The sequence below is a fragment of the Heterodontus francisci genome, chromosome 13, assembly GCF_036365525.1.
Source record: "Heterodontus francisci isolate sHetFra1 chromosome 13, sHetFra1.hap1, whole genome shotgun sequence".
Classification (NCBI taxonomy): domain Eukaryota; kingdom Metazoa; phylum Chordata; class Chondrichthyes; order Heterodontiformes; family Heterodontidae; genus Heterodontus; species Heterodontus francisci.
The window spans coordinates 64,037,691-64,057,405 of record NC_090383.1 but is presented as its reverse complement, the minus strand read 5'-3'; the positions used below and the strand labels follow the sequence as shown (position 1 = coordinate 64,057,405).

At 43.7% G+C, this 19,715-nt stretch overlaps 1 protein-coding gene across 2 annotated transcripts in view; it reads right to left on the bottom strand.

Moving 5' to 3' along the window:
- Positions 1–3,887: 3,887 nt before the first annotated feature.
- The window catches only part of pnpt1 (polyribonucleotide nucleotidyltransferase 1, mitochondrial), an 87,474-nt gene continuing 71,646 nt past the window's right edge, over positions 3,888–19,715 (bottom strand). For both annotated transcript variants that reach the window (XM_068044893.1, XM_068044894.1), the window contains exons 24-28: positions 12,311–12,417; positions 12,158–12,213; positions 10,539–10,617; positions 10,324–10,371; positions 3,888–8,289 (exon numbers count right to left, since the gene is read on the bottom strand). In XM_068044893.1, the coding sequence (XP_067900994.1) occupies positions 8,134–8,289; positions 10,324–10,371; positions 10,539–10,617; positions 12,158–12,213; positions 12,311–12,417 (446 nt within the window). In that variant the 3' untranslated portion in view covers positions 3,888–8,133. The remainder of the gene's footprint in view (positions 8,290–10,323; positions 10,372–10,538; positions 10,618–12,157; positions 12,214–12,310; positions 12,418–19,715) is intronic.

The following is a 19,715-nucleotide window of genomic DNA, read 5'->3' as shown; positions in this document are numbered from 1 at the left end:
TTTGGACAGGTGCTCTTTCTACAAAGATAGTGGATGTATTGGTTGTAATCTTCCAAAATTCCCTAGATTTGGGAAACCGCAAATGTAACATCGCTATTCAGGAAAGTGCGGGGGGGGGGGGGGGGGGGTGGGGGCCGGGAAAGGGGTGATAGAATGATAGAAGGCAGGAAACTATAGGCCAGTTAGCCTAACATTTGTCACTGGGAAAATGCTAGAATCCATTATTAAGGAAGTAGTAGCAGGCCATTTAGAGAATCCATTTGCGGTCAGGCAGAGTCAACATGGTTTTATGAAAAATAGGGCTGGATCTTGTTGTACCCCCGGGGTCGGGTTCCGTGACAGAGTTGGGGGGGGGGGTCCGCCATGGACCTTGAAGCTAGGAGGCCCTGGCCAATCCTCCCAGCAGCGGCGAGGCTCAGTGACAGCCCCCCTGCCGCTGGGTAACGGGACCACAATTAAAAAAGTCAAATCAATAAAATTAATGAATTAACATACACTTACCTGCAATCGAGGGCCCTCTGCGATCTTCAGCGCTGGCACTACTGCGCCTTCAAATCCTTGCCCGGGGAAATCTGGCGCCACACTGGTGGAGATAGGGAGGAGGTAAGATTTTCAGTGCGGGGGATGGGGTCAAATGCATGTAATGGGTGTAGGAGATGGTGGGAAGGATTGAACTTTAAACTTTGTGCAGTTTGCAGGGGAGGGAGGGTCAGATGTAAAAGGTAAATGTTTTGGAGTGGGGGGAGGGCAAATTGTTATGGGGGGGGGTGTGGGAAAGGAGTGGTAGAAATTTATTTAGTTAACTTTGGGGGGTTTACTTCTTAAAAATGTAAATGTGCCGGCAGTGCTGACTACCCGTTAAATATGTCGTCAGCGCCTGCGCACAGGCAGCTGATGCCATTGCTGGGACGGACAGCCCGCCTGCCCCCTCCACGTGAAGTGGGGGGGGGGGGGGGTGCAGGTTGCCTGGCTATTTGTCAGTGCGCAGGAGATTGCGGTGGCTTTTTGGCATGCGGTTCCCATGTCGGGCCGCCATTTTTTGAGCTTGCCGCTGAGATCGGCGACAGGCTCTTAAAATCTAGCCCATAGTGTTTGATAAATTTATTGGAGTTCTTTGAGGATGTAACAAGCAGGGTGGATAAAGGGGAACCAGCAGATGTAGTGTATTTTGATTTCCAAAAGTCATTCGATTAGATGCCACATAAAAGGTTACTACACAAGATAAGAGCTCATGGTGTTGGGGGTAATATATTAGCATGGAGAGTTGATTGGCCAAATAACAGGAAACAGAGTCAGGATAAATGGGGCATTTTCAGGTTGGCAAACTGTAATTAGTGGAGTGACAGAGGGATCAGTGTTAAGACCTCAACTATTTACGATTTACATTAACGACTTGAGTGTGTATTGTAGCCAAATTTTCAGACAATACAAAGATAGGTAGGAAAGCAAGTTGTGAGGAAGACACAAAGGACCAAATTTTATGAGTATGCCCCAATTCACGGTGACGGACTCTGATGGTGGCGTGCATCCTGCGCGGTTGCGCCGTCGCTGAGACCCCCCAATATTACGCACTGGGCTTATTTAAATGGAGGGGGCAGAATGGCCACCCCTGATGACGTAGAGGGGGCAGCCGCTGAGTCCCAGGCAACAGGTCTGGCGCCACCACGCAGGCGCCGGTGCCATTTTTAAAGGACTTCAAGCCCTTCAGTTACATTTACATTTTTAGAGGTTCCGCTTTGATAAAAATTTCAATGAAGTTTAATTTAACATTGAATCCCCTCTCCCCCACTGAGTACTCAATAAATAAATTGACCTATCCCCCCCAAAAAAACACTGATATTCAGAACTTCCCCTCCTGGACTTCAGCACCTTTGACCCTCAACCCCTTCCCACCATCCCCGCAACCAATAGGAAGTTTTCCCTTCTCCTTCCCCCCACCACCGCCCTGATAATTTCAGTCCTCCCCCACCCCCTCCCCACCAGTGTCTCGCCCCGGAACTCCAGAGTTCCAAAGGCACGTGAGTTGCGGTCGACGCCTGTAATATCGGCGTGGGATGGCCGCCGAGAGCAGGAAAGGCAATTAGCCTTGTTTTAATTTATTTAAATATGTAAATGAAGTCCTCGCCACCCAGCAGTGGGGGCCGCACCGAGGCTTCTCTGCCGCCGGTAAAATGTGGCGGGGCCTTCTCAGCGAAGGGGGTCATGGTGGGCCCCTCCAACACGACCCCCGATGTTAAGGGGCTGGTAAAATTCAGCCTAAAGTGTCTGCAGAGAGATATAGATAGATTAAATGAGCGGGCAAATATTTGGCAGATGGAGTATAATGTGGGAAAATGTGAGATTGTGCACTTCGGCAGTAAGAATAGAAAAGCAGTTTATTTACATGTCGACTGCAGAATGCTGTGATACTGAGGGATCTAGGTGTCTTTGTACATGAATCACAAAAAATTAGCATGCAGGTACAGCAAGTAATTAGGAAGGCAAATGGATGTTGGCATTTATTGCAAGGGGGTGGGGGGGAATGAAGTATAAAAGTAGGGAAATCTTGCACAGGGCACTGATAAGACCACACTTAGAGTACTGTGTACATTACTTAAGGATGGATATACTTGCACTGGAATCGGTTCAGAGAAGGTTCACTGGACTGATTTCTGGGATGAAGGGGCTTATGAGGAAAGGTTGAGCAGATTTGGCCTTTACTCATTGGATTTTAGAAGAATGAGAGGTGATCTTATTGAAAGATAAGATTCTAAGGGGACTTGATAGGGTAAGTGCTGAGAGATATTTCCCCTCATGGGAGAATCTAGAACTAGTGGGCACAGTTCCAAAATAAGGGGTCTCCCTTTTAAGACGGAGATGAGAAGGCATTTCTTCTCTCAGATAGTCATTAATCTTTGGAATTCTCTTCCCCAGAAAGCAGTGGAGGCTGGGTTATTGAATATATTCAAGGCTGAGTTAGACAGATTTTTGATCTACAAGGGAGTCAAGAATTATGGGGGGCAGGCAGGAAAGTGGAGCTGAGGCCACAATCAGATCAGCCATGATCTTATTGACTGACAGAGCAGGCTGCAGGGGCCGAATGACCAACTTGTGCTCCTATTTCTTAGTTCTTATGTTCTTAGGGCAACAAAATTCTCTTAGTAGTCCTTGACAGGGACCAATCGTATGGCCTGTTTCAGAAGGAGCAGACCTTCTTCACTGGGCATCTCTCTGGCTGCAACACATTCACAATACCTCAGAGAACGATACACAGGTAAGTGGAGATGGAGGAAGAGGCTGAGGAACAACATTTAAAGAGTACACACCACATAAAGTGAGTTCAGGGTGTTCCTTTACTTTAAAAAACAATGCCTGGAATGTTCTGCTTCATCAGTCCTGGCACATACCAGAAAATTCCAAACCCCATGCCTATGATTTTGGAACCCTTACTCCTAGTCGAACAAATTCAAAAATATGCTCCTCCTGGGGATACAAGGGTTTCTCCCTGAAATGATGGCCACCTCTACCAGAGCATGGTCTGGCATTATTTGACACCTTGAGCTACAGCCACTAAGTTGATGGTGAACTCATTTAATACAACTTCTTACCACACAAGCCAAACTTAACTGCTCTGAGATTTCTCAGGATATGCTCCTGGCAGTTACATTGGGATTGCAACCTGCAGTGTCTGCAGAGTCAGATTTGTAGGAGGGCAAGCAGATACTCCCCACCATTAAAAACTATCACATTTAAAATGGGCAGAAGCCTATACTGGCCAAAGTGCGATAACCATTTGCATTGATGTTAATTTCAAAGTTGCAGGTTTTTTTTTTAGAATTAGAATTAGAACATTACGTCTTAGGTACTCCATTTATTTTGGGCACCTGTAATATTGCATGAGTGAAATACACATGAAAAACTTAAGCATGCTTTATAAAATATATTTACATTTAACAAAATGAAACATTTTAACTTCATGCATAATAATCCCAACAACTGAAATTTACTACCCTATTTAGATGGTTGGGTTGTTTAAATGACAGTTCTACTCCTCCAGATTCCTGATGACTGCATCCTGGGTAAGGCTGGTGCTATCACATAATACTGGCCATCTTATGTCACTGATAAATTGTTCACACAATTGCACCCACTATAAATGGTGGGAACTGTTCCATTATGGTGCATTGGGTCCCAACTTGCCCCATGAGATTTGATACTTGGTACTGTTGGCTGCCAAAGAGAAAGGGACACCCCAATTGTGTCACCTTCAGACAGCTGTATAAAGGGATCAATCTGCTTTTTCTTTTAACTAAAAATTAGAGGGATTTCTCGAGGGGTTTTGGGCCTTTCCCTGGCACATAGTGCAAAGTCCATCATAAAAACCAACCAAAACTCTCAATTCCAGTATGTGACTGCTGCATCACAACATTGTGCATAACTTAACAATGGGCTGTTACACAAACATTTGTGTACCAGCCTTTCTCAGAGACTAACATGCCAAGGAAAAAACCCTCCTCCAAAGCCCCACTCCAGAGACTCCAGCACAAAACTAGGCTGACAATTCAGTGCAATACTGAGTGCAATACATTGTCAGAGATGCAATCTTTTGGATGAGACGTTAAATCAAAGCCCCTTCTGCCCTCACAGGTGGCGTAGAAGATCTCATGGCATTATTTCAAAGAACAGAGGCATTCTTCCCAGAGATCTAGTCAATATTTATCCCTCAACTACATCACTTAAAAAAAATTATCTGGTCATTATCTCATTGCTGTTGTGGGAGTTTGCTGTGCACAAATTGGCTGCCATTTTTCCTCATTACAACAATGACTACACTTCAAAAATACTTAATTGACTGAAGTGCTTTGGGATGTCATGAGGTCATGAAAGGTGCTATATAAAAGCAAGTGATTCTACATTTCTTTCAAAAGATTCATTTTAAAATTTTGGAATAAATCCATCCAAACCAGAAAGGCTCTAGGTTTAATCGTGAATTAGCTTAGCTGAGCTAGGATGGTTGTAGGCAACCTTTAAGTAGTCTATTGTAGGAGGAAGGGGGAAAAAAAAAGCCTGCCAGGGCTCCTGTTCTCGATCACTATTCATGACTGCTGATATCAGATGTGAACAAGATTGGATTTAGCCATGATGCCCTGCCAGCAGTGAAATAATTGAAGGACACTTGCTGCCTACATACTCAACTGATGAACGGCTAATAAGAAGAAATTCCAGAAATAAATCTGAAGTAATTTCAGAGCTCTACATTGATCTTGACTGAGCTCTGTACTAGAGCAGCCTGACTCCAATGAAACTGTACTCTGGCCTGAAATAACTGCCTTCAGGAGGGAAATGGGGAAAAACGTGCAATGGAAGAAAGCATATGTCTTAAATTGTGTATGCAATTCAAGGAATCATCACAGCCGTTTATTGTATCAATCGTTTTTACCAAACAAAGCATTATCATAGAATATATTTTAAGTGCAAAGAATGGTAACTAAATTGATAAATGCAATTGGGCAACTGTACTATGGGATGTTTACAATGGGCGGCACAGTGGCGCAGTGGTTAGCACCGCAGCCTCACAGCTCCAGTGACCCGGGTTCGATTCTGGGTACTGCCTGTGCGGAGTTTGCAAGTTCTCCCTGTGACCGCGTGGGTTTTTGCCGGGTGCTCCGGTTTCCTCCAACAGCCAAAGACTTGCAGGTTGATAGATAAATTGCCATTATAAATTGCCCCTAGTATAGGTAGGGGGAAGGTGGGGATGTGAGAGGGTAATGGGATTAATGTAGGATTAGTATAAATGGGTGGTTGATGGTCGGTACAGACTCGGTGGGCCAAAGGGCCTGTTTCAGTGCTGTATCTCTAAATAATAATAAAAATAAGAGGAAGCTTAGATGTAACCTTATTGAGCTGTTAAGGATCTCATAAAATCCCAGATAGGTTCTCAACATTAAACAAGCTCGAGGACAAGGAAACATGGATTCAATCTTAGGTATAGAAAGATGAACAAACAATGACGATGGAAATTCTTCAGTGTGATGGATGTGTGGAAAAACCTACCTAGAGATGCAATGGAAGTGGAGGATATCATAAATATCAGGAGGGTGATAGATACATGGGGCTATTTAAGCATGGGAGATAAGGGCCTGCTTTCAAATCTGTGACCTTTGAGTCTAGTCTAATGGATAGAAGTGCCTTTTTCAGATCCTGTACAGTTTTATGTTCATCTGGAAATTGGGACATATCTGGGAGGGGAGCATTAGTTAAATATCTAGTGATACAACATGGGTAGCCATTGCTTCCCAGAGCTTTTTGGATTGCCTTTAAGAACCAGGGAAGTATTTTTCAGACCTTTTCCTGAAATTGGCCACAGTTTATAAAAGAATGGAAGACCAAGAAAAACAGAAAGAATGGCTGGGAGACTAGTAAAAAGGCAGATAATGACACGGAGGCAAAGTCAGTTATACACATACAGCTGGTTAGCGAAGAGACTATCAGAAAGGGGGCAAGAGATAGATAGACTTAGGAAAACAATATACACAGTAAGGGATAAAGATATAGAGAGTTATTCAGTTAGAAAGAGACATTTAAATAGTGAGAGAAACAGGAACAGAAAAACCAAATGGTCAGCCAGTTAGAAAGGGAGACACACAGACAAACACACACATATAAGCCTGAATTGCCCATTCAACTGTAGCCCCATCAGAAGTACAGGGGAGCACAGTTCACATCCACCCACTGCCATGAGCAGCAAAACTGAAAATTTCCAGGGTCAGCCTCATGTAAACATTGGCATCATGTTTGCTGGTCTAAACAATCTGTCAGGCAACAGGAGTCAAATCATACGGTTTAAAATTTCAGCTGGGCAATCTGCACTTGCATGCTAATTCAGTGACTCATTAATGATCATTAGCATGGGAACCGTTTGTACATGAGTTGAAAAGGTTAATAACTCCATACTAGAACCTGGGCAGCACAGAAAGTTTAAAGTCATACATCATTTATGTATCCTCAAGAATAATTATTACTAAATATAATCTAATTCAGTAGTTTTCTATTTATTTTGGTTAAATCTAAAAAGAAACTCAACCCTCATCCTCTTCTCACTGAAGAGATTTGTATGGGCAATTCTGCAAAAAGTCATTCTTCTCCACTTCTCATTCACATTCATTTCTGCCGAGAAGGACAGAGCCAAACAGACGAGAAGAATTTGGGTAATAAAAGCAAAATACTGTAGATGCTGGAAATCTGAAATAACACCGAAAATACTCAGCAGGTCTGGCAGCATCTGTGGAGAGAGAAGCAAAGTTAACGTTTCAGGTCAGTGATCTTTCATCAGAACTCAGCTCAAAAGAAGAACTTGGGGCTGGCTGCTGGGAAACAGCAGGGGTGTGTGAGCAAGCGAATAGGCAGGCGAGGAAAAACTCTGGGTGGGAGCGCAGCTGAGCCAGGAATGATTTGGGCCAAGCAGGCAGGCAAACTGGTTGGTTAAGAAGTACTATGAATAGGCAGGTGGGTGAGCGGTTTCTTTTGGACATGTGTGAAAACTTGTTATGTTTAAGAATCTTCAAACCAAACTAGAGAGAAATCTATACCTGCAGGAGTTCTGGTCAGCAGATCCAAAGCCCAGATACTTAAGGATTGTCTTCCCAACCCTACCCTGCCCCAAGTGTGCACTGGTTTCTGCTGTTGTTTATTCAGCTAAAAATCACACAAATTACTAATACAGATCCTACTGCTTGCCCAGTTAGGGCCGCTCCCACCAATTTGGGCTTTGACTTGTGGAATTAACTAGAAATGTCTGGGAAGAATTCCAGCCCCCAGTAACTGTTTTTGAAATTATATAAATAATACTGAATAAAAATAATTAAAATCTTTTTGCTTCATCTTAATCTATTTTCTTGGGTATTTTGGAAATACTTGTCATAAAGCAGCTCAATCTTCCTAGTACCAACATTTTATTACACCAAAAACATTATTGACAATTACAATATCAATTGAGGAAAAGAACATATAAAATGAATTTATATAGTACTGGTCTATATATATATAGAAAATATATATTACAATAATTTCTAGCTTGTTATGTTAAAATAAATGTCTGTTTAGCTTGAAGAGTTTTTCAAGCTTCCACATGTGATTCTGATGGTTTCAACATGATTATGAGGAAGCACTGGATGATGCAGAATCTCTTGCTCCGATTACAATGCTATTTTTGTCACTCAGGTTTTTAACTACTGTTGTAACTGGAGACTGTAGCACTTTGCGAGAAAGCCTCATCCTTCCATCTGTGGGGTCACGACCAAAATATTTCACCTGTTTTTCAAAGGAAATATTTTCCTTCATATTAATGCTTTCATGAACTTCAACTTACTCATTCATTCTTCACCTAGATTTCATGTTTGCGAATTTTCAGGTTTTCAGCAAGCAAAAAGGTTTAAACAAGAAATGAATTAAATGTTTAGGTTGCTTATGAGTACTAACTTTCACCTGGTCAACCGACAGAAATATTGTGAAAGTAGTGCCAACTCCATATCCTTTTAAATATTAACATTTACTGAAATAAATGAACAACTTTGAATACACTTGAATAGCTTTAGAAATAGGCCTTCTGATTTTCAAAGTTTTATTTTTCGAGTTTGGGAAAGGAACATAACAGACGGACAGTCAGCTGCAAGCAATATCTGCTTTTTTGAGGTAAGCACCTCCCACAACACACCACACCACCCCCTCGTCCCCATAATATATGCAATCAGAAAACTTCAGGAACAAATAAAACTATCAACACGAAGTATAATGCTAAAATAAGTTTCTATGTACTTCAGCTGCATCCTCCGCAGCGGTTCTCACATGCAACTTCATTTTGCCATCTCTAAATAACAGATGGCTGAAAATGGGCCTGGTCGATGTTTCCAATTGTACTGAGAGGTGAAGTGCTCCCTGTGCCGAACAGGTAAAGTGAGTGCATGTGTCACAATTGAACGACAGTAGATTGACATTTCCAATTTTTAAAAGTATATTTAAAGCAATTTTGGAATTCAGCTTTTGAGGTGTAATATCAGGTTTCATTCTTATATCAGGTTTATTTATTAGTTATTAAAAAGAGCTTCAGATCCAATTATATATTAAATTCAGCACATCATTGAAAACTTTTATGGAAACCCTGTCGGCAAACCCATTATATGGTTTGTATTACCAGCTATATCTGTAGGTGATGTTGTTTAAGGAGTTTTCAAATGTCTAAAGTGTTCTACCTTGTCTGTCATAAACTCACCCATTCTGGGATCCCATAGTGCAGGACTGATTCTGCTGGTAGGGTCATTAGTATTTCTTGCTCTACTATGTAAAACTTAAATAAAGTCGTAAAATTATACCAGTTAATTCTTGTGCACCTGAAGGCATAGGACTTGGAAACATTCTCCCATCTATGAATGAGTTCTCTGTCAGCTTTTGATGTTAGACGTGCCGCTGCTGCTATGACTGTTTCCACGTGTGAGACAATCAATTGCCCCCAGTTCACGTTCTTCCGAATCATCCGCTCACCAATACAATTTTTACATTTATTGTTGATAAAGATTTGCTTTAGCTGTCTGCCACCCCTCACTGAACAGTACTTCATTCCTAGCATCATGGAATCTTTCCATCTATGACATACTGCAAACTGCTCGAGGACCTCCGATGTCCCTCCATTCCCTTCTTCCTCTCCAGTTCGGTCCTGTCCCACCCCTAGATCCAGTTATCACACCATCTTCTAATCTCATTCGACTTCAATGCTGCACTTGGTCTAGACTTCTCATGTATAATACCATGGGAGATCAACTATATGACAATGCACGTTAAAAAGTAATTTACATTTTAAATCTTTGTAATAGATTAGCAAACTTGGTTCGGAAATATTGCTAGCAAGAGCAATCTGCAATACAAATTATGGCATTCTAAAACATCAAAGTGTTCTAAATTGAACTCTGGTCTCAATGAGAAGCTTCTACCAAATGACATCTCATTGAAACATACAAGATTCTGAAGGGGCCTGACAGGGTAGACACCCAGAGGTTATTTCCCCTGGCTGGGAATGTACAACATGGGGGCACAGTCTCAGGATAAGGGGTCGATTATTTAGGACTGAGATGAGGAGAAATTTCTTCACTGAGGGTTGTGAATGCTCTATTATTGCGTATATTTAAGAGTGAGATAGACAGATTATTGGCGTCTCAGGCAATCAAGGGATTATGGGGAGCGTGTGGGAAAGTGGAGTTGAGGTAGACGATTGTATTGAATGGCAGAGCAGGCTTGAAGGGCCATACAGTCTACCTCCTGTTCCTATTTCTTATGTACATATGAAAAGAATACCTGAATCTGCTGCCCAACTTCCAGTCCAATGGCACTTGGATGTTTTATCTGTAAAAAGAAACAAATAAACAGTCTTTGGAGCCTATGATAACAGACATTTTATCAAATCAAAGAGTTTTTCATGGAATTCATGAACGGTTATATACTTGGTCCGGTCATGCGTATGCTCCATTTTTACAATGATATGAATTGTAATTAGTTGTGACTTTTCTTACCCTTCTGTGGTCAAGTTGTGAATTATGTAGTAAAACTGCAGTCATATTCGGATACAGCTTGACCATAACTCCAAAATCCCTATATAAACAAAAATTATACATAGTCAACTTTGCTAAATCAAGAATGGCATTACTTGCTGTAAAATACCAGGGTGAGATTAGTTGGGGCAGGTTTAAAGGACCCAGCGGGTGTAGACCTACAGGCCAAATTATCTGGAATTCAACACTGAACTGGCAGTCTCACACAATAAAACTATTACAGAAGAAGAAATGGAAAATGGAGTAGAAAGTGCTCTTCTGAGGGTACAGATTAAGTCACATCGCTGGGATACAGTTTTATTTTGTATCTGGCCACATTACAGCCAACATCCCTCCTGCAGCAGAAGGATTGGACATTCCAACCTGTTGATGTTTGTACCCATTATTTTTGCTTACACAGTGACTCCTCACAATGCAGAGTGATCACGGACGTCATCAGTGCGTGCGAACATTTGCCAACTTGCCAGTATGAATGTGCGCACTGACGTCACCACGCAATGATGTCCTCACCGCTCAAAAGCCGCGATCGCCAGCTCCACTCCCCCCAACAGTACTCCGCTCCCTCCCACCATCCCCGCTTCAATGGCCTTCAATTTCCTGCTCCATCCCGCCTCGTTGCTGCCTTTTCTCAGCCACTCACTCCTGCGCTCGCCACTGCCTTCCTTCAGCCACTTGCTCCTGCCCTCATCGCTCCCCGCCGCGCCACCCAAAGGAGCGGCGGGGGCGGGGAACAAGAGTCCTGAGCGGCAAGGTGGGGGCCGAGCAGTGACAGGGCAACCCGGAAGCGAGTGGCCGAGAGAGAGAAGCAGTGAGGCCTGCAGCGAGTGGCCGGGCGTGGGGTTGGGGGAAGCGGGACCGAGTGGCTGAGGCAAGGCAGCAGCAAGGCGGGGAGTGAGTGGCGAGCAGATGGGCGCAGGAGGGTGTGGCGAAGAGAAGCGCAATGGCAGGAGGGAGCGGGATACTGTTGGGGGTGGGATGGAGGCGGCGATCGCAGCCATTGAGAGGGTCTGGGTTTAATTTGTTTTTTTTGCCAAATTGAGCAGTGCCATCTTTATTACTGGCAGCTGCCTGAGACATTACAGACAGTGACTTGTTTGCGCATATGCCAGTACTGCGCCAGCTATTGGTTGCGTTGCCAGCAAATGCAGCCTTTTGCTTATGCTATTCTATGAATACCTGAAAGGGGCCACGCATTGGCATGGCAATGTTGTTCTTTTTCTCCTCCTACAGCAGCATTCCAGTACCATAGGACACCATCACTAGGGACCTGGCCAAAAATGGGCCACAGGCAGTGACAGAACATGTAAATCTAAGTGTGCAGAAACCAATTACATGCATCATATCCATGACTGGTGGCTTCAATAGACACAGATCCAAGGTTTATATTTATGCCATATTTATTTATGGCTTATAAACGTGGAATTCTTATTCCTTTGCGAATGGATCATCTTTTGCAACAACACTGTCTGGAACAGACATACATATACGTAAAATACAAAATCTAGAGTTTTTATGTTCACTACAGGTTATAGCCTCTACTCATAACGATACAATATGCTAATTTTATATTATAAGTTTACCGTATTTCAGTTATGGTGGCTGTGTAAACTGCACCAAACTCAAGTTGCTGTTCTTGCTGTGAAACAAATCAATGGAAAAAGGTCAATTTATTTTAATATAGAATAAAGAAAACATACAAATAGGATAAAATAGAAATTCATGTTTAGACTTACATCATCCTTGCAGAGTTCATTTATGAACTCACTTGCTTCATGCATAGCACTTGGAGTTGGTGCAAATACGGAGAATGTTTCTTCATCTACCTGAGATATTGTGACTCCTATGAAAGGAGCAGAAAAAACAACTTTGTCTAATAAATAATACCTTCAAGATATTTACGGAAGGCTCTCAGATCCAAAGCTCTGCTGCCCGTGTCCTAACTTGCCATTCATCCATTATTCCCATGCTCACTGACCTACATTGGCTCTTACTTAAGTAATGCCTCGATTTTAAAATTGTCATGCTTGTTGTCAAATCCGTCCATGACCTCACCCCTCCCTATCATCGTAATCACCTCCTGCTCCACAACCCTCAGATAACTGCACTCCTTTAACTCTGCCCTCTTGAGCATCCCTGATTTTAAATCGCTCCATCTTTGTTGGAGGCTCCTTCAGCTGCCAAGGCCGTAAGCTCTGGAATTCCCTACCTAAATCTCTTTCCTCTTTTAAGAAGCTTCCTAAAGCCTATCTCTTTGTACCAGCTTTTGGTCATGTGCCCTTATATCTCCTTATGTGGCTTGGTGTCAAATTTTGGTTTTATAACGCTCCTGTGAAGTGCCTTGGGATGTTTTATTACATTCAAGGCACTCTATACTTGCTGTTGTTGATAGTACCATGTTTGATCATTAGTCTGTGCTGACCATTACAACTGGTTTCAGTGTCCAGTGAATAGGCAAAGAAAAATAACATTAACCAAGGTTCCAGTCCTGATCATTACCTGATGAAGAAAACATCACAAGGTACTTTGAAGAGAGAAGAGAAAAAAAAATACAGAAAGGAAATGAATGCTGAGCCACAAGGAAGAGATTAAGAGATGTGACTGAAAGTCTGATTGAAAAGATGGTTTTGAGAAGGTTATTAAAATGTGTAGAAAGAAGAAGAGAGGCAAAGGGTTTTAAGGAGGGAATTTCAGAAATTAGTTTTTTAAAATTCGTTTCATGAGATGTGGGCGTCGCTGGCTACAACAGCATTTTTTGCCCATCCCTAATTGCTCTTGAGAAGGCGGTGGTGAGCTGCCTTCTTGAACCGCTGCAGGCCATGTGGGGTAGGTATACCCACATTGCTGTTAGGAAGGGAGTTCTAGGATTTTGCCCCAGCAACAGTGAAGAACGACCAAAATGGTTGAAAGGTTTTGCTAATGGTGGGGGAAATGGAGGGGGGAAATGAACAAAAGGCCAGAGTTGGGTGAGCTGGACAGAATACAGGTTTCTGAGTTTCAGACAAGTTGGAGGTTACTGAAAAGTAGAAGATGGAGGCCAGCAAAGAAGACAGTGGAGAAATTGAATCCAAAAGGTGTCAAAAAAAAGCATAGATGAGGACTTTACATTATTGGGTCTTGTCTAATAATTTCTTCAGATAACTTTTCTTTGACTCTTTTCGTAAATCACACTCAAATGTGAATTTCAGCTCCCTGCGAGTTCATTAATCTTACTAATTAGATAAAACATTCAGAACTGTGCCCAGGAAAACAAACAGGATACTAATTTTTATGCCTTCAATAAGTGATTGAACATCACATCAAAACTTGTCTAATTTCAAACTGTTAAGCAAAATTTTCAACAATAAGCACGCGAATATAAAATAGAACATCTTTTTCTCAAAAACGAAAATAATGTGTATTGAATCCATATGCTAATCCATTTCTCTATAAACAACTGTTATACACACAGTTCCACTCATTGTCTGAGTTATGGGAGCTAGCTAAAATATAGCTGCCTTTCAGCTTGTTTGACTCAACTTGATATCAAGGCTGATTTTGTTTATTCCTTTTAGGCTCTGATAGGTTGCTAAAGCTTGTTCGAAATTGATAACTTCCAACTGTATTTTAAAAATGCATGACTAAACCAATCACATTTTAAAATCATGTATGAAACATCCTCCTGAAGCCTGCTACCATGATAAACTTAGCAAAATATGCAGTGACATTAGCCAAGGCTATTCAGGTGCCTTTTTAAAACCTCATGTACTGTGCCTGATTTAAAGGGGTCGCTACACTTCTAGTCTCTCCATAGCATCCAACATGGTTGATTATGCTACACTTCTCCAATACCTTTTCTTCAGTGTCCAACTCCTGGGGACTGCTCTTGCTTGGTTCCAGTTCTACCTGTTCAGATACAGTCAGTGGACCTCCAGCAATGGCTTCTCCTTCCTGCCCTGAAACATCAGGGGGAAATTTCACCTGGGGGAACGGGTGGGGGGTAAAATCTGGCAAAACTGCCAGTGTGCTGGGAAGCCGCCTCTAACCTTCTGACTTATGTGGTTAATTCAAGTGCATTAAGCGGGTTGCATGCAACCCATCAGGAGAGGCAGGTTGCTCAACTGGAGTAAGATTTCAACTCACTTTCAAATTTAATGGTGCATCCACAGGTTTCCCAGGCCTCCTGAAACTCGCCAGTGAAAGCAAGGCGAGAATACAATGGTAATTGAGGAAGCTGATTAAAACTCATGGAATTATTAAAATAAACACTCAGCACTCACAGCTGCTTTCTTATTTGCTAGTGGGAAAGGGTTTATTCACAGTATTTTTGCTGAGAATTTACTTTCTACACTTGGGAGGTTTTCTAAATCACATCAGGATGGGCGGTGCCTTGGCTGCCTTAGATTGTATGCCAGAGAAGGAACAATATGACCAGCATCAGCAGCCTGGTGTTGTGAAACTTGCAGCTGGAAGGCAGAAAAGGGAGCAGCTCGCAGCAGGCACTACCCACGACACTACTTGCACCACAGGGGAGGCGGTAGTATTGTGGTAATTTTACTGGACTAGTAATCCAGAGGCCCAGACTAATGCTCTGGAGACACGAGTTCAAGTCCCACCATGATAGCAGGGCAAATTTAAAATCAATGAATAAATCGGGAATAACATGCAAGTCTCATTAATAATCATGAAATTATTGGGATTGCTGTAAAAACTCATTTGATTCACTAATGACCTTCAGGGAAGAAAATCTGCCATCCTTACCCGGTCTGGACTACATGTGACTCCAGACCCACAGCAACATGGTTGACTCTTAACTGCACTCTGAAATGGCCAAGCAAACCACTCAGTTGTATCAAACCACTAGTGAAAAGCTGAAGAATAAAACTGGACAGACCACCCGGCATTGACTTAGACACAGGAAACAACAAAGGCGCACCCTGCCCAATCAACCCTGCACTCCTCCTCACTAACATCTGGAGCCTTGTGTCAAAATTGGAAGTGCTATCCCACACACTAGTCAGCAACAGAATCATACCTTGCAGCCAATGTCCCAGACTCCTCCATCACCATCCCTGGGTATGTCCTGTCCTACCTGTACGACAGACCAACCAGAGGAGGTGGTACAGTGGTATACAGTGAGGAGGGAGTGGCCCTGGGAGTCCTCAACATTGACTCTGGGCATCATGAAGACTCATGGCATCAGGTCAAACATGGACAGGGAAACCTGCTGGTTACCACCTACTACTCTCCCTCAGCTGATGAATCAGTACTTCTCCATGTTGAACACCGCTTGGAAGAAGCACTGAGGACATAGAATATATCCTGGGTGGGGGGATTTCAATGTTCATCGCCAATAGTGGCTCGGTAGCACCACTACTGAGTAAGCAGGCTGAGTTGTGAGGACATACCTGCCAGATTGGGAATCGGGGGTAAACTCTCCACTGGTTGGTGTCATGCCCATCACAAAGGAAGATAGCTGTGGTTGTTGGAGGTCAATCATCTCAGTCCCAGGACATTGCTGCAAGAGTTCTTCAGCTGTTTCATCAATGAACTTCCCTCCAACATAAGGTCAAAAGAAGGGATGTTTGCTGAAGATTGCACAGTGTTTGGTACCATTCACAATTCCTCAGATACAGAAGCAGTCCGTGCCTGCATGCAGCAAGACCTGGACAACATTCAGGCTTGGGCTGATAAGTGGCAAGTCACATGCGTACCACAGAACTGCCTGGAAATGACCATCTCCAACAAGAAAGAAAGATTCTAACCATCTACCCTTGACGCTCAACAACATTACCATCACTGAATCCACCAATATCAACATCCTGGGGGTTACCATTGACCAGAAACTTAACTGGACCAGCCATATAAATACTGTAGCAGCAAGAGCTGGTCAGAGGCTAGGAATTCTGCAGCGAGTAATTCACCTCCTGACTCCATAAAGCCTGTGAACCGTCTACAAGGCACAAGTTAGGAGTGTGATTGAATACTCTCCACTTGCCTGGATGAGGGGAGCTCCAACACTTGAGAAGCTTGAAACCATCCAGGACAAAGCATCCTGCTTAGTTGGCACTCCATCATCACCGGCACAAAGTGGTAGCAGTGTATACCAGCTACAAGATGCACTGCAGCAACTTGCCAAGGCTCCTTCGACAGCACCTTTCAAATCCAGAATCTCTACCACCTTGAAGAACAAGGGCAACAGATGCATGGGAACACCACCACCTGCAGGTTCCCCTCCAAGCCACACACCATTCTGACTTAGAATATATCATTCCTTCATTGTCGCTGGGTCAAAATCTTGCAACTCCCTTCCTAACAGCACTGTGGGTGTACCTACACCACATAGACTGCAGCAGTTGAAGACGATGTCACACCATCACATTCTCAAATGCTGACCTTCCTAGCAATGCTCACATCCCAGGAATGAATTAAAAAAACAGGCTGAGGCTAAGTTTCCTTGACATGTCGGGTCAGCAATACTTCAGGAGGCTCAGGTTGTCATGTCAGATGGTGGCAGACATCTGCAGCCTCCTAGATCTGCTCCCTGCTGGACCTGGCTACCATGTGTTACCCGTGGCTGTCAAAGTAACCACCGCCCTTAATTTTTGTGCCTCTAGACCCCTCCAGGGTTCTGACGGAGGACATATTCAAAATCTCCCAATTGGCGGGCGCTCAGCTTTGCATCTCTGGCTGGATTCCCATAGGTGCAGGGTGTGCACAACTGCACACGCAGCAATCTGGGCACCCCAGATCAACCAGGTATGTTTGTGAACTGCAAGGTCTTCCACTCAATGTGCAACCACAAAAAGATATTTCTGCAGGTGTGTACAAGATTCTCAAAGAGCTGCCATGATGCTTTTGTCCTGTGGCAGTCCAAGTTCCTCGCCATCTTTGGGCCAGCAAGCACCCTTAAGGGTTGGCTGCTAGGAGACAAAGGATACCCACTTCAAACTTGGCTGATGATACCAGTCAGAAGCCCAAAAGAGGTACAATGAATGCCATATGATCATCCGATGCATGATCCCACAAGCCATCGGCATGTTGAAGATGCAATTCAGAGACCGAGACAGTTCTGGACGCGCCCTTCAGCACGCACAGCCAGGATTTCCAAAGTGGTTGTGTTGTACACTCAGCACAACGCCACGCAGCAGCGAGATTTGGACCTGCAGACGGAAAGGCTGAGGGCCAGATGATCTTTGGACGATTCTGAGGGAGAGGACTAGGAGGAGAAAGGTGACTAGGGCAATGCAGCACCAGCTGCTCACATTGCTGCCAGGAATGCCCTTATTAATGCAAGGTTTACTTAGGTTGCACTAGTAGACCGATGTCAGAAGCACATTCAACAGCCACTCTTCTCCTTCCCCCACCCCTACAATGCTACTAACACAAAACAGTCCTGCCAACAACCAACCACACCTCGCACATTCCCGGATTGGTCCCCATCAATTTATGTCTTCCCATTCATCATCAAGCAAGTTAAAAAACCACCTGTCACCCAGCAACCAAGAATGGGCAAGATGGGAAATTGGTGCAAACTAATAATGTTTATGCAGTTCTAGTAAAGAACGGAAACATCAAAACATAACATTTTCTGATATACATGGGCAATGACAAAGCTTTACTCTTCCTTTTCCTATCACTCCTACATGGTGCAACCCCCTGTGGCTTCAGCAAAGGTAGAGGCAGGCTGCTCAGATCCCTCTTCTGACTGCTGAGATACTCAAATAAAAACAAGAAATGCTGGAACCACTCAGCAGGTCTGGCAGCATCTGTGGAAAGAGAAGCAGAGTTAACGTTTCTTCGGAACCGAAGAAGGGTTGCTGACCAGAAACGTTAACTCTGCTTCTCTTTCCACAGATGCTGCCAGACCTGCTGAGTGGTTCCAGCAGTTCTTGTTTTTATTTCAGATTTCCAGCATCCGCAGTATTTTCCTTTTATTTTAGTGCTGAGATACTCTTGTCTGACAACCTCTGAGTTTTAGACCATGTGAGGGACCCGCCAAAGACTGCTCCACCTGGACCTATGCAGGGGCAGACTTGGCCATAGGGACATGAGGTGGCATGTCAGGTACTGACTGAGAAGGGGCAATTGATGAGAAGTGAAAAAGCTTTGAGTGGAGTCCCCACTTCCCCTTTTGCCATCATCCCTCTCATAGTTCAGCCATATTTTGCTGCTGAAGAGCCCTTTGGTGCAAATCAGCATGGTGCTCCAAAGCCAAGATATCTGTCATCTTATGTAAGGCGATAGGCATGTTGGCATTCAGAGTGTGTACAGCTGTGCCAAGGCTGGCATGGACTCATTTGATTGGCATGTTTGATGTTCCATGCAGCTGGCCGTTCTACCATGCAAGAAGACAGTGTCGCAATGCTCTGCAACATCAACCCACTCATGCTTTGAGGCAGACAGCTTGTTTCTCTATGAATTGCAATCAGTGTGCTTGGAAGACCTCTCAGTACATTGTACATTCTCTACTGCTCTGCAACGATTATCCTTTCCGTTGACCGTCCCCATGGTAAAGCATCTGTGTCCACCTGAGCAGAGCTTGGGAAAGGACTGTGCCCTCCGACACGAACTTTCCACTGCTGTTCCTACCACCACCATCTGTGAAGTCTGAGTCATCAGGTGAAAACCTAACTATCTGTCTGTCTAATTGGTCCTATCAAAGTATCTGTGCTGGAGCATGGTACACTCTCAGAACCAATCAGCTCCTCTGAAGATTTATTGTCCGTGAGGTCCATGGACCTTTGTTGCTGGATGCATGAAGGCCCTGGCAGAGAGGAAAGATCTGAATACTGCAAGGTAAGCATGTTGCAAATTATTATGAAGCTGATCATATTAAACTCGTTGTTGAAATCAAGCCAACGTAACTGAGTGTTGTCTTATACGCACGCTACTGATACTGAACTGTTTCACCAGGTAGTTGGGAGATTTCCATCTCTGATGGCCGGGGATGGCAAAATACCACTGAGCTCCAGTACTTCCTCCTCTGAAGCTGCTAGCTGGGAAATCTGTGGAGGGCCACCTCTGGTTCTTTCCCTTTCCCTAGTATTCTGTGTTCTCTTCTCCTGCAATTGCGGATAGAACAGACCGATGAGTGGAACGTGTTCAGCCGATGGATGCAGTGCATTTGGGAAGGGTGACTATTGAGGGGAGGCATGAAAT